We start from the raw sequence: 18487 nt of genomic DNA, 5'->3' as shown, positions 1-18487 counted from the left end.
CCCCCCCCCCCCCGCCTTTTTAAGGCCTCTTAGACATTGGGGCAATGGTTTTCAAATTTAGCCTTTGGAAATACTCTTCTAAATCATAGCCTGAAGATAACCTAAAGGGTAATCAGAGCTTCCATTAAAAACAAAACAAAAAATGTGTGTAGAAATTATTCCAGTAGTTCTATGACAAAAAAGTCCCATAAATTAGCGTAAGGGATGAGAAAAAGATATCTTCATATAACGGAAAAGTTTTAAGATGCTTTTTTCTTATGTGGTCTTGAAATAAAAAGCAATACCTGTTCAAGCTTATGAAATAGTGACTCTTATCATTTTCCTTCTCTGCCATTTCCTAGTTGGGCAACCACACAACTTATAAGAAAGAAATGAGACTTAGGAATGGAGTGCTGGGATACATTTAAGAGATGGTGTTTGTCCAGGCTGTTCAGAAACACCAAACCCTTGTCCTCAGTCCAACACTCTCTTTAGAAGATCATCAAGGGAAGTGGTACAGAGAGAAATGGAGGCCAGGATTCCTTTTATTACTGGCTGACGCTTTGACTGCAAACCCCAGCGTACAACCCTGGTGAACTAGGCAGAGCCTTCTGCCTCATCTTGATAGTTTTAAAGAGCATAGAAGCAAAACAAGCTCCTAGTACTTGGAACACAAGAGTAGTCCTGCTTTTACACTGGGAACCCCTGACTATGAAGAAAGGTCAGAATAGAGCTTTTGGTAAGAATAACTATTTTCCCTGTACCTGGGGGAGAAGCTGGTATAGGCTAATTGACTTAGAATGTGACTATTTCAGATTGGCTCTCTTCTTCTTTGTATGTGGGATGGGAGGGCTGCTGGAAAGTGGAGAGGAAGATGGGAGATGGGGACAGTCTTCAAATTAACCATAGAAGCCAGCTGTAGGCACTGCACTGGTTTCCAGGCATTACTCCAGGATTCCCAGAGTTTGAGACTATAGGTCTACTCCAAGTAATATACATAGTTCTTGGTAGGTCAAACATATTTCAAAAATTATGCCAGGAATTCATTTTCACAAGGCTACTTTTGATGGTCTGCTTCTTCATGCCAACACTGTTGGAAGCTAATTTTAACTTGAAGACAGTATACTTGATTCGGTTTTTGTATTCATGTTGAGTAGCGGGCTATTAATGGTTTATATACTATTGGAAAATAAAGGGAGGCATATATCGCCTCAGACATAACACAGTTGGCTGGCTGGGGGGGGGAGGCGTCTCCCTGATATACAAGATAGGAAGAGTGAAGACAGTAGGGACGTTTACTTTTCATGTTGGAGAAACCAAAAAGAATGGGGAAGGAGTGAGCCCCACATTTTTGTTTTTTATATCTTGCTAGGTATTTTACCTCTTATCTCTTCTAATCTTTACAAAAGCCTTTATGCGTTAGGGCTGTGGAATATGGTTTTAGTTTTTTACTGTCCTTGATTTCCTTTAAGGATTTTCTGCCAAGGGAGAACTATATGTAAGCCATATTTGCAATGAAATAATAGCTTATTTATTAAGAAATTCATTGTAATATAAATATTTTATTACAGTAAAGTATAAGTGTGTGATTTATATATACATTTATAAATCATAAATCTACTTGATGATTTTTCACATTGTGAACACATATGTATAATTGTTACTCAGATTATGAAATAGAACATGACCAGCATAGTATATTTGTCTTGTCATGATTTATTTTCTTATTTTTATTATTTTTCTTCTTTATACCTTCTTTGTGTTTAATTTTCTGTTTTGTTCTCACTTCTTGAGATATATATTTAGATCATCAAGCTTTGGCTTTCCTTCTTTTGTAATATTTGCATTTAAGGCCATGAATTTTACCCAATGCACATGTTTACCTATATGCTATAAATTTTGATATGCCATATTTTCATATTATGAGTAATATTGACTTTCATAAGTCAATAATGGATCTTTTAATCTCCAAGAAATCTTTTTTAAAAAAATGATTCTGCTGAAATTCTCCATTTTGTAAACAATATTTAAAAAATATTACTGTTATTTCAAAGTGTGTCTGATAATTACAATATGTAGCTCTCCTTTGTTTCTAATTTATGGTTTTTCTTTCCCTTGGGTCCCAGTCATTTGATTTTATCTGCTAGTATGCCTAGTAATTATGATTGACTGTCAGATACAATATGTACATAGTAGAGATAATTAGATACTCAGGATGGTATTCTCTTTCTTTAGAGTTTATTTCTTTGCTTTTGGCTGGCATTTAGGTGAGGGGCAGGTCACCCTAATATTTAGTCTGAAATTTGAGCTGATTGGAAATTGGGTTTTAGTCTCTATGTGGATTAGTCTATTACTAGTTTGCCCTTAAGCCTTGAGTCTTGTCCTTTAGAGGTCCCAACTAAATGCCTGGCATGCTTGTCCATTATTTTGAAACTACTGAAGGCTCTGATCAATTTCAGAAGGTCTGCAGCTACTTAGGAATCATCAAATGCCTTTAGAAGAAAATCAGAGCTGAATTTAGCCTCACCTTTATGTAGTTTCCTTCTCCAGGGATATTGGTTCCTCAAGTTTTTAATGTCACAGTAACTTTCTGATGCCTTAAAGCAGATTACAGAAATTCTTCAGCTTTTCTTGCTGAAAGGGTTGGTGTGATGCAAGCTAGTTTACCATAGCTGAAAGTGAAGTCTCTTAGAAACATTTTTTTTAGGTTGGACATTTTTAGTTCACTAAATACACAGCTCCAGGCCTACAACCACCCACACAGACTCTAAATCCTGGGATTCATAGATAAAGGGACATGTGTTATGACAGAGAAATGTAGTTGAGCCTATGAAACAGATTCTGAGTCTCCTCACCTTAACCAGCCATAGGGGTGAAAATGTCGGGTCTCTCTCTCTCTCCCTCTCTCTCTCGCACTCTCTCGTTTTAAACCCATTCACTTGTCTTTCTGTAAGAGAAAACAGTCAGTTTGCTTCTTGTCTGCAAGATACTGTAACCTTCCCATTAGAAAAAAGTACCAATGAACTTGTCAAACTCTACGCCATCAAATTGGCCATTTCCCCCCCAAGGTGTAGAGAAAGGGAGCGGACAGAGGCAGAATCATCTCACTGTGGTAAGTGAGAGAGCACTTTCTTCCTGCCCTAACAGTTAATATTGTTTGCATATAATAAATGAATAAATTTATACTCAAGTAGCATAAATAATTTACTAAGATGCTGTTTGACCTAGGTGTTCTCTCATACTTCTGAGTTCCTTGAATCCTAAAGGTTCCACAACATGGATTTATTCTCCGATGCCATATCTTAGGCACTGCTCAAAGTCAACCTCATGAGATTAAAATATACGGTGACCATATAATTTTTCTTTTAGCACAAGGCACTTTTGAGAATGAAAGAAAGTAATATTAGTAATTATATCAGGAAATGGGGTAAACTGGGACTGTCATAAAGAAACTGATAGGTATAGTGACCCTACTTTACCACTAACACAGATTTCTTTGCAGTGGAAGGACATGGCCCCAGAGTGATCTATAGTGAGCTTAGCAGATGAGTTTGTTTCGGATGGGATAAGAGCTAGCAATTTTTAGAGAGAATGGAAGGCTGGAAATCAGCAGAAAGAAGAAAAATAAGCTAAGAAGAAAAAAAGAAGATAGGAAGGAACACCGATAAGAAAGCCAGGGATAAGCTCTTTGCCCAGGAAAGCAGGTGGATGTTAGCATGTAGACATGAATCATTAAGCAGGGTGAATTGAGAATAAGTACAGATTGGAAGATTAAACTTATTCTCATTGAGAGGAAAAGAGAATGTATAGAATGGGGTCACAGTAGTTGTAAGCGTTGTAAAAATAATGAGAAAGTATCCTCAAGTTTATATGATTTTTAAAACATCACTTGTAATAAGGACATTGAACAACCCATAGGATCTATTCTAATACATCAGATTCAAATGAGAAACTATGAGTACTCCTGGTTAAAAATAACACTTCATAACAGATGCACTTATTTTAACATATGCTAACAATGGCAGACAGAAAGAGGTAGGGTATAAATGACTAAGTGACTGGGAATAATAGGATAGTCTGGACCTACTCACCAGGTGATGCTGTTGGTCTGAGGGTGATAGTAAGGAGGCTAGGAGGACACAGTGTTAATCAAATGGTCATCCCAGTCAGTTAGCCGTTACTTAGTAATGGGTCCCCTATAGAAAACCTAAAAACTGCCTTCATAGAAGATGGTGGGAGAATCTAGGAGTTGAGTAGAGTTTAGAAGATGGACTTTTCAATTAGCTATATATGATGCATATCGCTTGTGTGAGTAACTGTGCTGTCATCTCACAGAGCTATCATCCCAAGTAACCTATCTCTTTCATAATCAGTCCACTTGTTCTGCTTTGTCCAATCATAATCTCTAGTTTCTTGGTATGCGAATACTGTGATCCCTGAGTCTTAGAACACCACTCAGAAAGTAAGGAAATATAAGAAATTATAAAAATGAGCATGTATGGCAGAGGGCAAGCCGTATACTTGGAGTATTTATAGCAAGATCTTACTCTGAAAGAACGAATACAAACTCGTATAAAAAGAATCTGAGATGCACACATCTGGGTTCACAGAGTTGGTGGTGTTCCAGTTGTAGCTCCACATGACAGCCATTTGAAATCGATTTCTTTGAGATCAAGTTTGGCTAAAGGAATTTGTATTCACCGTGTGTGTTCTTGTAGTTGACCTTGCATAAAATCCAGGCTGTGTATCCCTTGGAGAAACAACTAGTGATCTATAGGAAAGGAATGCCAAACTTTATCTTTGGAATTCAATCCAGATGAGTTCATTGGGTGGTTTTCAACCTGATTTGAAAGCCTAGATTCTGTTCTTGCTTTCATTATCTGTTATTGTTCTTTTAGTTTCTGGTTATTCTTTACCTTTTTGTTTAATGTTTATAATTTTTTCTTAGAGTAGGGTCTGTCTGCTCTCCTCAATGCCTACCACCGGGCCTTAAACATTAGAGGCATCCATAAAGTTTGAAGAGAATTAAATGGAGTTGAGAGTGGATTTAAATGGGGAGTGAGAAAATTTGTCCAAAATAGCATTTTAAAATCTGTTTTCATATCATAATGTGCCTTATTTATATCCTAGTGGGATAAAGCACTCCTAGGCATATAAACATATTCAAGGCTCTGAGAATATCTGTAGTATAGAAACATTTAATCTTATTTAACTTGTATTCTTCAGATTTATTTGACAAATACATTTTTGCAAAGGGTCTGGACTCTTCAGGAGACAGAAATCATCTCAAATTAATTTCAACTCAACATGGAATTTTCTGACTTATGTAACAAGTAAGAATTCTTGATGAGTTCACAGAATGGAGAAGCCGTAGGACCTCAGGGCTTGGGACTTGGGACTCAGCAATCTCTCTTTTCATCCATTTTTCTCTCTTGCTTTTGTCTGTTTCCTTTTGGGTGCTGACCTCATTCTCTCCTAGTGTGGACAGTCCTATGACAGGCCCTTTCAGTGTGGAGGGGAACAACCACAGGTGAAAGGGAAAATGTTGATTTTTATACAGGTAAAATATTAATTTCCCAAAAGGGTATGGTTCCTGCCTGAGTCACACATCCATCCTTTGGACCAATCACTGTTATCAGGGGAGGAGTTTACTAAGATTCGCCTTATCCAGGCCTTTTGTCCATTTAGATGACCTGGTCAGTGGTTATGTTCAGAACTGTGAAGAGAGGAGTTTGAACAGAAGAGCAGAAATAATAACACCATTCATTCAGTCAACAGATATTTATTCAACCTTTCTCTTCAGGCACTCTTCAAGGCATTAGAGATACAACACTGAACAAAATAGATGGATATTACTACCTTCATAGAACTTACATTCTAGTGGGGAGGCAGATAATAAAGACAATAGGTAAAATACGGCATGTTTGTGATAAGTATAAAGAAAGAAAAAATAAAGCAGGAAAGAGGAGTAAGATGAATCTGTGGGGAGGAGGAGGTTGATATTTTAACTAATGTGGCCAGGGAAAGACTCATTGATGAAAAGGTGACTTTTAAATAAAGATTCAAAGGAAGTGAGCAAGAAGCCATGCAGACATTACATTCAGAAGCAACAGCAGGTATAAAGGCCCTGAGGTTAGAGTGTGCCTGACACGTTTGAGCGAGGCCATGGAGTCTGAAGTGGTGGGCATGGAGAAGACTTGGAGAGAGCAGTAGGAAATAGGGTCAAGTTGCTGATAAGGAGCCAGATGAGGCTGGGGTTGTGATTTGTCCCGACAGCATTGCCTTCCCTCTTAGTGAAATGGACTTTGAGAAGAGGAATGACGGGATCTAACTCCTGATTTGACTGCTCTGGCTACTTTGGTGAATAGACTTGGGGCAAGAGCAGAAGCAGATAATCTAGCCAGGATGCCAATGCCATTATCCAGGAGAGAGCGATGATCGTAGCAGATGATAGTGGACGAGGGTAGAGGCAGTGAAGGTGGTGAGCAATGATCAGCTTCTGGATATACTTTGAATGTGACCCAATAGGATTTGCTGATAGAATGGGCATGGGGTGTGAGAGGAAGGTAAGTGTCTAAGATGGCAGCAAGGTTTTGGCCTGGGCCATGAAAGAATGGTTACCATTAGCCAGATGAGGAAGAGTGCAGGAAGAGCCAGTTTGGGGAGACTATCTGGGGGGACTCAGTTTTTGGATAAGTGAAGTTTGAAATGCCTATTAGACATGCAAGTGGAGATGTTACAGGTCGGGAGTTCAGGGAGGAGGTCCTGGCTGAAGATATAAATGTGTCAGTCATCAGCATGTAGAAGGTGTTTAAAGGCATGAGATTTGATGAGCTCACCCAGGGAGTGTGTGTAGATAGGAAAGAGCCACTCAGGGGCTGAGTTCTGAGGTACTTTAGATACCATATGTGTTTATTTTAGAAAAGCCATTAGTTTCTCTGAGAACACTAGCATTTCACAAACACAGTTTGAGATCTGTTGATCTAAAGGAACACATCTTTAGAACTACATCTCTTTGGAGCATATAGAATATAGTTTACTTCCTTTAGTCTTAAAAATAGACTTCTAATTTTCCAACATGGGTATGATAATCTCAGTAAATGTAACATAGTACTCCCAAGTCATTTTGTAGAGGAATATAATCGACTGTGGGCTATTCTGCATGTGTTGTGAGTCAGGTAGTTGTTTAGTGACAGATCTGGACATAGGTTCTAGAGTGAGCCTTTGGAAGCTAACTTCCTTGGGCATTTGATGGTTTTTGGTCTGATTTTTAGTGCTACGAAGTTCATTCTTTCCATTCATAATATTTATTATGGATGCATTATGTGCAAAGTAGGTGTCCAGTATAATGGGGGATAAACTATTCTAACCCTCAAGAAGTTTGGGGAAAAGATTTAAACTTGCCAAAGTATGATTCAGAAATGAGTGCTTCCAGAATTTCCAAGAAAGTGGGGCTGAGATGGTTAAATGGCTCATGGTTAGATGTTTAGAGGAGGTAGAAGGATGTTTAGAAAAGGTAGAAATGTGGAAAGGAAGTTTTTATAATGAGTGTGGGAGTTTAACTACATAAAATAGAATAGGGTTATCAGATTACTTGCCTAACCAGATAGAGCAAAGAGTGTGCTGAAGAGAAGGGGAAATAATATCAGATTATTATAGAGCTGTTGATAATGAGAACTCTCTGGAAAGAACCTGAGGAAGATTATTCTAGCATTGACATTTTGTTAGGCATCTGTGCCACTTAGCCATACCCTATACTCTACTCTGTGTTTGTTTTAGAAAACAATTCATTACTGCAACTTCCTTAGGTGTAATAACAGTTTTGGCAATTTGATGTTTTTAGACCCTTCCCATGGCTGCTCTTTCACTATTTATAGAATCAAATAGATTTTTTTTTAATATTAACATTTCTTGGAGGACTAATGGTGTAAACTTTGGAAAATTCCCTTACTGCTTAGAAGTAGTCATGTTCCAACATCTATATATCTTGTCTTTGCTTTTTTTTTTGTTTGTTTGTTTGCTTCCACTAAATTATTAGCCCTGATGTCCTTGTTTTTTGTCTCACAGCTTTCTTCTTAGTACCAAATTAAAGAAAAAAGTTCTATAAAAATGCTAATGAGGGTGATGGAGTTTTAGGGATCACTTCTCATGTCACTTATTTTCCCCAATTAAAAACTCTGTGGATGGGGGTGCCTGGGTGGCTCAGTAGGTAGAGCATGTGAGTCTTGATCTCAGGGTCATGAGTTCAAGCCCCACATTGGGTGCAGAGCTTACAAAAAAAAAAAAAAGAAGAAAGAAAAAGAAAAAAAAGAAAAAGAAAAAAAGGAAGAAAGAAAGAAAGAAAACTCTGTAAATGGAAATTGTTACTATAACCCCTATAACTTTTTTTCTTTATCATAACCTTGTTATTAATGGGGAAAATTGGTCCATGTCTGCCATTTCCCATCTCAGCGGTAATTCATGCAGAAAGTACTGAGTTCACTGGTAACTTTTGACCTAAGGGGAGGGACATTTATATTGACGATTAGTATATATCAGAAGTCTGTGCCTTTCATATGGCCCTGCAAAATTCTTATCTCCATCCTTCCACGATTGTTGAAATGTTTTCCTTGAGCTGTGGGAGGTGTTTCCCACACATTGAAGAGTGCTTGGGCAGGCTTGGACAGGCTTGTTCTAAGTGGGAGCTGGGGAAGGCCAGGAAAGGGACACCTACAAGATAAGCTTTCCAAGTGACCATAAGAAGCAACCTTTACTACCCAAGAAAACCACTTTATACCTTTACCCCTCTCCTCAAATTTCCACATACCGCCCCCCCCTTCCTCCTCAGCTCACTTCTCAGTTCTGTTTTCCATAGTTCAAGGTTGCTTGAACTACTCCTGTGGTTGTCCCCTGTATCTCCTACAGCAGTAATCTGTCTCATTAGCATTCCAAAGTGTTAGCACAATTTGGATTCTCTATTTTATGTTTTCCTTTACCTACTTTCCTATTCCTTGCCTTTTCTTGGTAACAACATTTCTCAAAATAATTCTCTCTACTTCCTGTCTTCACTTCTTCACTTTCCATTCTTCACAGGGAACCCTGGTAACTGCTCTTGTCAGGTTCACCCAGCACCTCCATCTTGACGAATTCATTGGCCCATTCTTGGTTCTCATCTTATTTGAACTTTCAGCAGCCTGTGACTCAGCTGATATACTCTCTTCATGGAGCCCTTTCTTCACCTGATTGTTGGTGTATCCTGGTTTTCCTCCAACCCCACTGGCTGTTCTTTGAGGGTGTTCTCTGCCGAGATCTCCTCCCATTCCTCTAAAAGATAAAGTGGTCCAGGGTTAGGTCTTATCTCTCTTCTCTATTTACACTCACACTCAAGGTTGTATCATTCTGTCTCATGGTCCTAAATTCTGTTTAATATCTTCTAGATGTATGTCTTCCTACTCCACCTTTTCACCTGGATGTTTAGTAAGCAAGTCCCACCTAAAACATCCCAAAGTCCTTACTGTGGCTTTCAAGGCTCTTACCACCTGCCCCCCCCTTACCTATGCAACTTCATTTGCTGCAGTTTTTTCTTCTTTGCTCCTTTAGCTCCCACCACAGTCACCTTCTTACTATACCTCTCTTCCAGGCCCTTTTCTGCCTCAGATCCTTTGCACTTGCTGTTCTCTTTGCTTAGAATGTTCTTTGACCAGATCTTTGCATGGCTTGTCCTCTCACTCCAGTGTAAAATATACTTCTTCAGAGGCGTTCTCTGACCACCCTGCCTAAATTGGTATCCTCTAACCTGTTTTATTTTTCCTTCTTAGCACTTATCACTACTTTAAATCATATTTTATTTCTCCTCTGGTGAAATATGACCCCAGGAAGATGTAATTTGTTGATCTGTCCCTAGGGGTTAGATCAATGCCTGGCTCATAGTAGACTCTCAACATATGTTTATTGAGTGAGTGAATAAATAAATGAATTGTTTTATATGTAAACATTCTTTTATATGTAAGCCATGTGATTATACTCTCAATATTTTTGAATCCAAAGTACAGAGTAATGTTTATTATAATAGAATGGTTAAACATAATAGAAAAATGGCTAGCTAGAGCCTGTTGTGTGTAGACTCATATAAAGGAATTTCCTTGAGTGATATATGGAGTGTCTCTCCTTGTTCCCTTCTCTGGAAATGAGTTGTGTTTTCTTGGCTCTTCCCATGCAGCTGAAGAATAAGTTCATGAAGAAGCTACCACGTGATGCAGAAGCTTCCAACGTGCTTGTTGGGGAGGTTGACTTCTTGGATACTCCTTTCATTGCCTTTGTTCGGCTCCAGCAGGCAGTCATGCTGGGTGCCCTGACTGAGGTCCCTGTGCCCACAAGGTAAGCTGCTCCCTGACCTGCTGGGGTCTACAATGTGCTTATAGAATGGTCTTGGCTAGATAATTAGTAGAATGAGGACACTTCCAGAGCAAGCATATTGGAAAGGTTTAATCTGAAATAATGATTTAGGCTGTCTTTCATGCTATCAAATTATTTGGCACTTGTATAGTAGTAATAATAGTTTAATCTTATGGATTAGTCAGTTTAATTCTCACAATAATATATATTTTTAAAAGTTTATTTATTTTAAGTAATCTCTACACCCAATGTGGGGCTTAAACCTACAACCCTGAGATCAAGAGTCTCGTGCCCCTCCGACTGAGCCAGCTAGGTGCTCCTCTCATAATAATATTTTTAAAGTCTAAACTATAGGTATATAGATTTTACAGATGAAGAAACTGAGACTGAGAATTTAAGTAACTTTCTGAGGTCATACAGATGGTAAATGTTTCAGAGGTCAGAGGTGCTTTCAGTTGCTCTATGTTCTATCAGAAAGTTGGTAACAGGTGTATATATGCACATAGTCACATATATACACACATGTATGTACATATATATATATATATATATATACACACGCACACAGAAAAATCATTAAGCTGCACGCTTTTACTGTTATGTGTTGTATCATGTAAATTCTTATTCTAAAGGAAGCATATTATGGTTATTGCGGTCACGTCCTCACTGCACTGCACGGCACCTTAGGAGGCCTCCCGTCTATCCACCTTGCAGCTGAGCTCAAGAGTTAGAAGCTAGACTTACAGAGTGCCATAGGTAAACAGAAGTTAATGCTTCACTTCAACTTGTGCAAGAGTTTAAAGAGAAGTTTTTCATCTTCGAGTTGACATCATAAAATTATCATGTGAAGAGGAACTTTTTGGGGGTGGGCACTATTTTGTGGGTCCAGGGCAAGGACAAGTGACTTCCATCTCTTTTAGGTTTCCTTAGGTGAGTAGGAAGGGCTGTGACTCCTCCTCACTGATCTTAAATGGTCTCAGCATCATAAACTGAGACAAGGGGCTCCAGGTTTGCTTTGAGCCAGGTTAAGAAAATGAGAACATTTCCTTATGGCCTCCCGATTCATAGATTACAGGCTATTTTTTCTTATCATATGGATATTTTCTCCATATTTTTATATTTCTTAGACACTTAAAATGGAAATAATACTGGTCATTAGTAGACAGTCTTTGGACAAGTGGCAGAGGAAAGGAAATGATCATAGCTTATTCAATTACTGGGATTATCATGATTCGTGTTTCCTGTAACTTGGTTGTTCACTTGAAAACATTCCAGCAGAGCCTTGCAGTTTTATCTGAGCAATCACCTGCTGAACAGCTAGCTGACTCAGATTATGGCTGATGTCCAGCTCTTGTGCCCCTATGGTTTTGTTTATGTCTCTTTGGACTAATTTTACTGGGGCTTGGAAGAAAAAACATGCCAAGAAGTGTTAAGTTGCTCTTGCATTTTCATTTTTCTTACTATTTTTCTCTAGAAGCTACAAGTAAAAAATATTTTAAAGGGCTTTTTTATTTAACAATAACACGAGTTCATTGAGTAGCAAATCATGACCATTTGTGTATTCCTCTTATCTACTCCTGTCTGGCTCATTCTTTTCTTCTGTACAGGAGAGTGTTTCTAGTCTAGAGGTGAAATACAGCATCATTTGAATGAACAAAAGGAGCTCGGCAATTCAAGGGAATGTAATTCAGTAATGTCATAAAACTATTTCAGGGCAATAATCTGAACAATATATCCAAGCATGTTAACATTTTTCCAGGAAACAGTTTTATCCTTTTGCTGTCCTCTGAACCAGTGCATGCTATAATCACTGAGTAGGGAGTCTCATTAGCCTTTTTGTGTATGAGTAATGTGGGGCCATTTACAATGGCTGCATCCTGTGAAATCCAATCAAGGAAATCCCACAAGGAATGTGGTAGTCATTGTGAAGGACTGCCTCCGTACTCAACGGTGTGCTTTGACGATACCCTATTGTACTGCGGGGAGACCTGGAAAGTCTGGTTTTGTGGTCATTTGGTGATGGTCATTTTTCCTTAAGAAGGGGAAAGGAAGTTATGCTCTTATGTTTATGATTGTTATTATTACTATTTGTAATAAGTAATATTACCGCCATGCACCTTTTAAGAAGCGTGGACCTAGCAGCTCTCTGTGTGTAGTGCCCGCAAGGTTCTCTAGTTACTCTGTTATTGGCTGAATGTACTTGAGTTGTATTTGCACCTGGACTGGTGCCAGCTGGGTGGACGTTATCTGCTTAGGGGCCCTTCTTGCCATCCATGTGAAGGCAAACAAACTGTTCTTTGATATTTGGTGACTTGGTAGGATATGCTTATGATTTTCCCAGCATCTTGCAGACACTTGGCTTGCTGTCATCTACTGTCTGTCCATGGAGGCTTCTGCTGACTCATGAGCGATGTAGGGGATTATTATTCCCATTCACAGTTGAGAGATGGAGGCACAGGGAAGATTCACTGTCAGTGCTAGAAATAAAATAGCAGATTTCTGACTCTGAAGCCAGGCTGAAGAGCTATGTAGAGCTATGTAGAATGGATTAGAACAAAGTACTTTAGGGTTTTCCCATGAAGGAGAATAAAAGCCCCTGATCAGTTTGTTCTTTTCGGATCTTGATTTTCACATTTAAGGCAAATATTATTCAGTAAGTTCTGGTCCTGTAAAAAATTAGAATGTTTACCCTTTTTGTATCATTGGAAGTTAATATGAATTTTATGTGATAAATGATGATTTGCCTGAGAGAAGCTGTTTGTGCTTAATTGTCAAAACCATAGAAAATCTTATTATAGGGATTGGGATGGAGGTCCTGCTACTTCAATTCTGTCTCGTCCAACAATTCCGTTGCTAGCTGCTATTTACCATATGTACTGTGGTTGGTTATGGTGGGTTTGTGATCCTCATGCATCTATTGTGGAAGCTACAGTTTAGCCATCATTTCCAAAGCTGCTAAATATGAATAATGGCTTATTTGATTCACTGCTGTTTTGAGAGCAGGGAGTAAAGGATTGGTACATGCTGAGTTTATTCTAGAAATAGCTGTGATATATCAGGAAGGAGGGGGGTGCACATCCTTTCTGAAAAGATTGAGTGGTTTAGGAAGGCTGGCTCTTTTCTGATATTATGCTCTGTTTCTGCCTATAATTATTTGTGAATGTGAGTATAGTCCATTGGTTCCGGACAGAGATCATCTGGTACTTATTTTTGTTATGGAGAATGCTAGAGGCATCCTCCCGAGGCATAATTAGGTATGTGAAAAAGCTCACAAGAGTAGAGGAGCCTCATGAAGATTCTTGAGACAACTAGCACTATTAAAAATTCTAACTATGACTTTATTTCTAGTTATGACTGAATAAAAAAAACTCAGTAACATAAATTAATTTCTTTTCGCCAGCTGTCAACATGGGCTGTGCCCTTCCAGCCACACAAATGTGATGTTTACTCTAATTTGTTAATAAAGAAAAAAGCTTCTGGTTAAAAATAACATCTGTCCATTGACAAAAAACAGCTTGGGTCATGAAAGGAGTTTTCAGTACGTTATAAAAGCTGAGTTTGGCAAGATGTACTTGTATCATAAAAGTTGTAACAGCTTTTGCTTCTTTGAGGGTTAAAGGGGAAAGAACATGTTTCAGGCAGAGGGAACTTCAACTTGCTGAGTTGTTCTGTGTTTCTAGTTTTCCAGATCTCTCATTGCCCTTTCAACAATGCAGTCAAAATTAGGGGCTTCTTAAGGGTTTCTGTTCCTACAGATGAAATTCTTGACCCGAGGTGATGTTTCCTGCTACCTATACATGGCTAGATTCCTTCTCTGTATCATTTTATTTTTTTTTTTTTAAGATTTTATTTTATTTATTCGACAGAGATAGAGACAGCCAGCGAGAGAGGGAACACAAGCAGGGGAGAGGAAGAAGCAGGCTCATAGCAGAGGAGCCTGATGTGGGGCTCGATCCCATAACGCCGGGATCACGCCCTGAGCCGAAGGCAGACGCTTAACCGCTGTGCCACCCAGGCGCCCCTCTGTATCATTTTAAAAGGTTGAATTTATCAAATGGTTCCTGACTGGAGTAATGTAAAAATTTCACTGATAATGTAACATTTCTATTGGGCACTTGATGATTCTCCGTTAAAGAATAAATAAATATATGTGTTAATAGATATTTATATATTACATATAATATATATATGGCTTTTTAAAGGAAAAATTACATTATCCAAGAAAGAGAAATTATAACTTTATATTTAAGTTACTGAAACAATATAATTCTCATATATTGGGTTTATTGCTATAATATATATTATAGTCACTATTGGTCTGCCACTTCCATTCATTCTTTGGTACTGTTTAGCAGAGACCAGAGTAAATATTTATAGAAAATGTATGCCTTCATCTAATAGGGCTTAAGTTAGAGGCTCCGTTACTCTCTCAGCTCTTGGGATAGTTACCCATCATCTGCTGAAGTTTGTATTTGAGAACTATTAAAACTGAGACTGTCTCACTTTCTAACAAGATAGATTTTGGCTTTGTTGCCATATAGCCAACCTGATAATTAATTCATGTGTCAGTTGATAACCGTGTATTTCCATAATGTGTATTTGTAAACTATCATCATGATGGAGACGCTAGGCCAAAGTAGGAAGAGGTACAGAGTGATTCTGGAAAGATCTTAGACATTATGTCTTAATGAAAAACTGTTTAGATACATTAAAATAACAAAAAATGGTGGATAAAGGAAACCCATTTTATTTAAAAATGTGTCAAGTAAAGGATCCAGGTGTTCAATATTTTCTCTTGCTGCCCTGCCTCTGCCCCCTTTGCCTAAAACTATGTTCTTGCTGCTCGGCCTGACAGCTGGCCATTGCTAGACAGGCAAATAGGACTGGGGAATGTGGCCAGTAATGATATAAATCCTTACTTGGATTTATATTTTGCTTTAGTGGTTAAATAATTTTTGCATATGTTGCACTCAAATCAGTGATCTGTCCCTTCAGTAAAGTACATTTTACTATCATAAGGAAGCACTTTATTACTCCATGTAGATCTTCAAACAAAAGTTCAGTATCCATTGAACTTCAGTATTAGAACTAAAATCCAATTTTAATAATGACTTCCTTCATACTTGAACAGACTTTCATGCCTGCCGATTGCTTTTGCTTTTTCATCTACTGTGATAACACTTGAAAGTGAGTGTGCCGCCTCATGCCGGAATTGGTTTCTAAGCAAATAAGTATTGAATGGTTTTATGGTTATTTTGATATAAAATCAAAGCATTCAAACTTTGAGATACCTTCTTACATTCTTAATTTCTGGGGTTTTTTTTTTTTTCTCCTTTCCCCTTTGGATTGAATTTTATAACGAAAAAAAGAAATTATTTATTCAAGGGCTTTTTGGAACAAACCCTAACACTTTGAAGACTACTTGCTGTCAACCCATTTTTACTGAAAGTGAGGTATATAGGGGCACCTGGGTGGCTTAGTTGATTAAGTGGTTAAGCGTCTGCCTTCAGCTCAGGTCATGATCCCAGAGTCCTGGGATTGAGTCCCACATCGGGTTCCCTGCTCAGCGGGGAGTGTGCTTCTCCCTCAGCCCCTACCCTGCTCTTCCTCTCTCTCTCTCTCTCTCTCTCTCAAATAAATAAATAAATCTTTAAAAAAATAAAGTGAAGTATATAAATAAATCAGTAAAACAGTAAAATTTTATTAAGCAAGTCCTATAGTATCCCTGGCCCCATAAAATTTTACCTAAGATTTCTTGTCCCCAACTGAGTATCCACAACATCTTTCGCCAGGGTGACCTGTGGAAGTCATAGATTGGGCAGGTAATATTAGGCAGAATTGTGTGCTGAAAGAATAGAAGGTAAGAAAGCCTATCTACTCACTGTCCTTTACTAGGCACAATCTTTGGCTCATCCACTGACCTCCTTGAGTGTCAGTATCCTCACCATTAAATGGGAATAGGATACCTGTCCTTATTGCAAAAGGGTATATGGAGTTTAAATGAGGGGATGAATGTGAAATGCTTTGCAAACTTTAAAAAGCTGAGTAAATGTGATGTGATCACTTTTATTGGCCTTATTAACTCCATATTAGGTAAGACATGATCATAAGAAAGGCAGAGATGTACCCAGTGTTGCCTTTTATATATTTTTTCTTAGTTACTTACTTACTGGGTTTCTTCCTCCCGAGTCGAGACACATACCTAAGTGGGGATAAGCTCATTATTGCAAATTCCAGGACCTACTTACTGTATCTGAGTGTGCATTATCAAGAAAACAAGTTCGGAAAGGAAAATGAGGATACCCACAAAAGAATTCTAACTGTCTGTGAATGATGCTTTATTTTGAATTTCTCTCATATTTCTCTTTCTTTACTTTGGCTGTCAGCATGTGGCTTACTTGTAGAGGACTTGGTTTTTGCTGACTTTCAGTCACTTCTGAGAAGAAATATTTCTTAAAAGTATGGAGAGGATCATTTGTCACTGCTCATATTGAGTAAGGAAAAGTCAGAGAAATCTGAAGATGTACTAAGTCTCTCTGGTTATTGTACTTAATGGGTTTTCTCCAAAATTCTGAAAGTCAGTAGAAAGAGAAGAAAGTTTAGAAAGGAGGTTGAATGACTCCCAAAGTGAAGTTCTCCTGCTCAGCGAGAAACTTCTCAGAGTTTCCATGTGAAATTCTTCCTTGTCTCCAAAGAAACAATTTGTGTTTCACGATAGTGTGAAAGAGTATCTTTCATATTACCAAGAATATTGCCTTTGTTTTAAAGATGAATTCTAGACCAACGCTTTTTATCAACTAGGATAAACGTGTCTCAGTTTTATGTATATTAACTTTGATGAAATGTGTTTTATAGCTTTTGCTTCTTTCCTCTTCCATTAGGTTCTTGTTCATTCTCTTAGGTCCCAAGGGGAAAGCCAAGTCCTACCATGAGATTGGCAGAGCCATTGCCACCTTGATGTCTGACGAGGTAGGCGATCTGGAACATGGTGATCTTTGAACGTCCCGCTTGGATAGTTTTCATACTGTGAATTGGCTGTCACAATTTATTCAGTTAGAATTATGTGGTTACCAGCCTTCTTTATGACATGAGGCACAGTCATTCATGGCAGATGATCTGATACCTACACAGTTTTAAAAAAAACAAATTTTATGTTGGAATAAGATATAGTTTCTTTTTCTAAGCATTTGCAGTTCTTAAAACTGATATATGTGAAATGTTCTTTAAAAAGTTCAAATCACTGTATTAACTTAAACTTTATCTCTTAAAATGTTCAATATATTCATTCTGGGAGTTCAAGTGTCCATATATCATATTGTTTTAGAAATAATGGGCTCTATAAAGTAATGCATAATAAAATGGATCATGCATTTTTTCTTAGGTATCAAAAAGTACCTGTTTTTATGGTCTTCTTATCTTGTGGGAAGGAATTATACACACACTAAAATGCATTAGCAACCGTTACTGCAGAATATCTAGTACTTTGGAATTATAACCTTACTCTGATAACAGCTTAAATGTTGTTACACACATTTTAGATACAATGAAACCCTGAACCCAAGTCTCAGTAGGAGAAATACAATTAGGGTATGGGATCACTGACTTCTGCCTCTGTGTCTTTTTAGCTTACTGTTTTCCCAAATGTTTTATTTTTGCTTTATTACTTGATTTGTTAGCTTCTCCATGTGTTAAGTGGAGAATAGGGCATTTAGTTATGGAAGTTCTACTTGGTGATTCCTCAGATGGTTACTTAATGTGAGACCGAGACCATTGATGCTGGTTTTCCCCCTTGAGGCAACTAAGCCTCTCAGGGGGGCTCTTTTATTTATTTTTGTATGTTTATATTTTCTTTAAAAAAAAAATCCTTCCCCCTAAGATGTAGCAATTAGAACTATTTTGGCTTTAAGTGACAGAAAAAAATCTGATTTATAGTGACTTAAACTATTTGGGGTTTATTTTTTGCTGACATATCAGGAAATTTGGAGGTAGGTAGTTGCTAGAATTGGTTTAACGTAACTGCTTAATAATAAATCAAGAACCAAGGCTCTTGCATTGTGGTCTTAAGATGGCTACTGCAACCAGCTCCAGCCACCTCTTCTGTATTCAAGGGGGCACAGATGTTAGCTGTATCTCT

General features: G+C 38.0%; 1 protein-coding gene across 1 annotated transcript in view; it reads left to right on the top strand.

Annotated features, from left to right (window-relative positions):
• The window catches only part of SLC4A4 (solute carrier family 4 member 4), a 450189-nt gene that overhangs the window by 317477 nt on the left and 114225 nt on the right, over positions 1–18487 (top strand). The window contains exons 9-10 of the mRNA XM_008693197.2: positions 10178–10335; positions 17235–17322. Coding sequence (XP_008691419.2) covers positions 10178–10335; positions 17235–17322 — 246 coding nt within the window. The remainder of the gene's footprint in view (positions 1–10177; positions 10336–17234; positions 17323–18487) is intronic.

This window comes from Ursus maritimus, unplaced genomic scaffold (genome assembly GCF_017311325.1).
Source record: "Ursus maritimus isolate PB19 unplaced genomic scaffold, ASM1731132v1 scaffold_8, whole genome shotgun sequence".
In the NCBI taxonomy this organism is placed as follows: domain Eukaryota; kingdom Metazoa; phylum Chordata; class Mammalia; order Carnivora; family Ursidae; genus Ursus; species Ursus maritimus.
Note: the sequence above shows the minus strand (reverse complement) of the source record. Positions and strands in the feature narration are given on the sequence as shown.